General features: G+C 38.7%; 1 protein-coding gene across 1 annotated transcript; it reads left to right on the top strand.

The window, feature by feature from the left end:
- Window positions 1,926-3,648, top strand: LOC107632090 (receptor-like protein kinase FERONIA). The gene has a single exon (XM_016335729.2). It carries the CDS (start codon window positions 2,222-2,224, stop codon window positions 3,467-3,469), a length of 1,248 nt encoding a protein of 415 aa, XP_016191215.1. The 5' UTR covers window positions 1,926-2,221; the 3' UTR covers window positions 3,470-3,648.

Below are 4,354 nucleotides of genomic sequence, written 5' to 3'. Positions count from 1 at the left end.
AAAACGCAATGGACAAACGCAAAAACAGCTTGCACTCTGACAACAATCAAATGACCTTCCAAACCACAAGGAACCGAACTCATCAGCCAATGATGAGACCAAGCGTATACTTGCTCTCATGCTGCAGGGGCAACTATTCCAGTCATGGTGTTTGGGGCCTCAAACGGCCCAACAACAACCCGGACCCCAAACCTAACTCATCCCTACGACCCAAACTGGCCACAAAGTTGAGAACCAATAACTAACATTCAAATTTAAATACCTTCTTTATCTTAGCCAACAAGATAAGATAACAAGACAAACTATATAAAGGGAGTTAAGGACTCTTTCAAGTACGTTACACGCCCCTAATTCATACCTATACCTCTTAAACTCATTCTGATTTAAACGTCAAAGTGTCTTTATAAATACCACCCCTGCCACTTTAGAAGTCCGATCCCGTTATCGCCAAAACCGACGAGTTCTTGATCCTTCTTTCAACATGTACCATTGAAGTCTAATACAGACGTGATATTAGAATTTATCATTTCTGTACCTTACACAAGAAGGACAATATCTATAAATATATATATATCACATTTGTAAAATTGTTCTTCCTTTTCTTTTTCGGTAATACATGAGAAAACTTGGTATGATACATTCGAATTCCTTGGACTAAGTATAGATTACTTCGACGTAGTTAAGATTAATCAAAAATTTGATTTAAGTTAATAAATTAAATTGATTTTAAATGATAAAATTGATTATTAAATTAACAAACCGATTTTAAAAATAAAAACTGATTTTGTATGAAAAATTGATTTTTGCATATGAAATTCGGTTTTACATATAAAAACTGATTTTGCATATAAAAACCAGTTTTCCGTACAAAAATTGGTTTATTTCAAAATCAGTTTTTTTAAAAATAAAACAGAATAAAAAAATAATTTTATGCAAAGTCAAATTTAATTTAAAAAATTAATTTTAATTTATGAAATACTATTTTATTGATAAATTAAGAGTCTAATTACCCTATGGGTGTTATAGAATTAATAGGTGTGGTTTTGGTTTTTATACTTATTTTATAAACTTACATCTTTATCATATAATTTATCTTGAAGTAATAAAAAAAATAGGTAAGATAATTTTCAAGAAGAGGAAATAGAAAGGCATGCTTTCGAGTTTCGAGCATTAGACGGCTAGTTTATGTGAAAGTCTGGTCCAAAATCTTCATTTCTTTGTAAGTCATTTTAAAGGTTAGCTTTTACTTAATTTAATATTCATCTCTAAAGCAGGCCTCTAGGCTCCAATCAACGGCTGCTAGTGATGCCTTGGAATTAAGTTTAGACTTTAGATGAAGCTTCATCATAGGTTACTTTTAACTTTTAATTATTTAATTCTATTAGTACCTCTAGACGTTTGTTTTACATATATATGTTGGTCATAAGATTTTCTATCTGTTCGATGAAGAATGAAATTTCTTTGATAAGCTTTCATACAATTTCACAATATTATTTTACATTTTTCAACATTTAATTCATTCAAAGAAGAGAAGAAGATACTGATGACAAGTGCTACATAGCATGATAGCAAGAAATTTAAAACTAACCAGAATGCTTGTTAAAAATTATAGCCACGATTAGGTGATAAAATGGATAAAACTCACTATCTTATCCAAATTCTTAGAACAATGCATGCATTTTGAATTTTTTTTAAATTGTCTAATTGTAATGATAATAGAAAAAATATTAAATATATATTAAAATCAACTATTAAAAATAATTATTATATATTTATAATTAATTATTTTGAGTTAGTTTTCCTTCTAGTTGATTTTTCTAGGCGAACTCTAAGTTAAATATTTTGGTTAATTACAATTAATCACCTTCAATTATAGCCTTCTGGGTGATGTAACATTGGTGATGTTACAAAGTGAGCGTGTGTCATGCATGTATGAAAAGAAGGTTGCTTTATGAAAGCATTGGACGCACGATAGAAGCAAAGGAAAAGAAAAGAAAGAACACAGAAAGTATGTCTGTGTAGGGTGAAGAAATTAAAGAAAAAAGAAGAGGAAGAAAAGCATTCAAGTGGTGGTGTCAATGTCAACAATAGTACAGTAGTTATACACTAGCTAATTTATGGTCAATTATTTTGCATTGCTGCAATATAATGCAAGCAACTTTATGGCCAAACCTACTATCACTACTCCACCTCCGTATAGATCACAAGCACAAGCATAATCATGTGCCTATTCTTCCGCTGGTGGCAAAAGAGTTCAAGGGACAGTAACCCCGAAAACTCTACCACGTGCCGCCACTTTACCATCGCCGAGATAAGATCCGCCACCAACAACTTCGACCAAGCCCTAATCATAGGCCGCGGAGGCTTCGGCAATGTTTATAAAGGCAAGTTCCCCAAGCACCGCTCCCCCGTGGCCATCAAGCGCCTCAATCAGGGTTCCAATCAAGGACTCCGCGAGTTCCAAACGGAGATCAAGATGCTGTCCCACCTCCGCCATCCTCACCTCGTCTCCCTCATCGGCTACTGCCAGGACGCCGCCGAGATGATCCTCGTCTACGACTACATGGCGCGTGGGACCCTACGCGAGCACCTCTACGACTACGACACCAGCAACAACCAACAACCCCTCTCGTGGAACAAACGCTTGGAGATATGCCTTGCTGCGGCGCGTGGGCTTCACTTCCTGCACACAGAGAACGTGATCCACCGGGACGTGAAGAGCACGAACATACTGCTTGACGATGATTGGATCGCGAAAGTTGCGGATTTCGGTTTGTCGAAGGACGGGCCGAATGGTTCCCACGTGACAACGGACGTGAAGGGTAGTTTGGGGTATTTGGACCCGGAGTACTACATGAGTCAGTGGTTGAGTCAGAAGTCTGACGTGTACTCGTTCGGGGTTGTTTTGTTGGAGGTGTTGTGTGGGAGGCCAGTGATCAAGCGTAGGATCGAGAATAGGCAGGAGGAGTCCCTTGTGATTTGGGTAAAAAGCTGTTATCAAGATGGCAACGTTGATCTGACGGTGGATCCTGCCTTGAAGGGTACCATTGGGCAAAAGTGTTTGGACAAGTTTGTTGAGGTTGCCTTGAGTTGTTTGAACGATCATGGCAAGGAACGCCCTTTCATGAAGGATGTGGTGAAGGGCTTGGAGTGTGCCTTGAGCCTGCACCTCACTGGTGCCCATCCAAAAAGGGGCAAGAACAACAGCGATGACGTGGCAGTCAGCTTCACCGTCCTTGTGGGCCATGATTATGATGACAATTCTCGGGGACTAGTCATGACCGACTCTCAGTGTATTATTACTACTACCAGTAGTAATGCTGCAACTACCACTACCACTACCACTACCAGCACCACCACAAGCACCACCACTTCCAACGAGGAGGAGAAAGCTTTGGTGCAGCATGGGGTCTTCTCTCACCTTGGTAATCCAACACCTACATACTTATCTGTTTGCACTGATAAATGACTTATCTTTCTGTATTTATTTAGAATTTAACATCGTGTATGGTAATTATTATGTTATATTCTACGATAACGACTTTTTCACAGTCCACTATGATGCCTTCTCAATGGCCATTATTGTGTGGTGGCTACAATGTCTACCCTACTTGCACTAATTTATGAGTTACACGTGATTAAGAGGAACTTCTTTAATTCTTCTTTTGACATTGTTAGCACCGTAAGAGAGAGTCTAACAAAAAAGCTCTACGTGCAATTAATTAGAACAATTTTTTAAAAATTTCGATTTTGAAATTCTAAAAGTTAGGATTAGGTTTAGAAACACGCTCCTGTCAATATCAATTACTATGTTGATCAACTCCCGCCTCTCCCGCGTGTGCTACTCTCCCCTGCGGCCACCCCCTCCGACGCAGGTGCCACTTGCCCGTGTCCGCCCCATCCATTGCGCTTGCCAGTCGCCCTTGCGCCCTCCACCGCGTCTCTTGGCGGTGTTATCCTCTCTTCATCAGATTGTGTGCGACGCAAGTCTCCTGATCGCAGCGACGTAGCGCACTCCCTCCAAGTAGCGCCGCCCCACACACACGCGTAGCGCCCTTCCTCCATGAACGCAATCTTGCGCGTCCAGCCGCCGAGGGTCGCCGCTCGTCGTTGCTGTTGTCGCAGACCACCACATAGCCAGGTCGCTGCTCATCTTCTTTCTATTTTTTTAGATAATTTTTTTTACTAATTCTAGGGTTTCTTCTTCTAAGTTTTAAATTTATTATGTTTTGAATGTTCTTTAGTTTTTGAGTTTTAGATATTTTTTAATAATTTTAGATATTTTTTATTTAACTTTTAAATATTCTTTTTAAAAAAATAAAAAAAAAGTTGAATGTACTTCTTAGGGGATGTA

This window comes from Arachis ipaensis, chromosome B03, assembly GCF_000816755.2.
Source record: "Arachis ipaensis cultivar K30076 chromosome B03, Araip1.1, whole genome shotgun sequence".
In the NCBI taxonomy this organism is placed as follows: domain Eukaryota; kingdom Viridiplantae; phylum Streptophyta; class Magnoliopsida; order Fabales; family Fabaceae; genus Arachis; species Arachis ipaensis.
Note: the sequence above shows the minus strand (reverse complement) of the source record. Positions and strands in the feature narration are given on the sequence as shown.

Bases quoted from the DNA above. Each gene is read 5' to 3' on its own strand.
- LOC107632090 (XM_016335729.2), top strand. From the start codon at position 2,222: ATGTGCCTATTCTTCCGCTGGTGGCAAAAGAGTTCAAGGGACAGTAAC.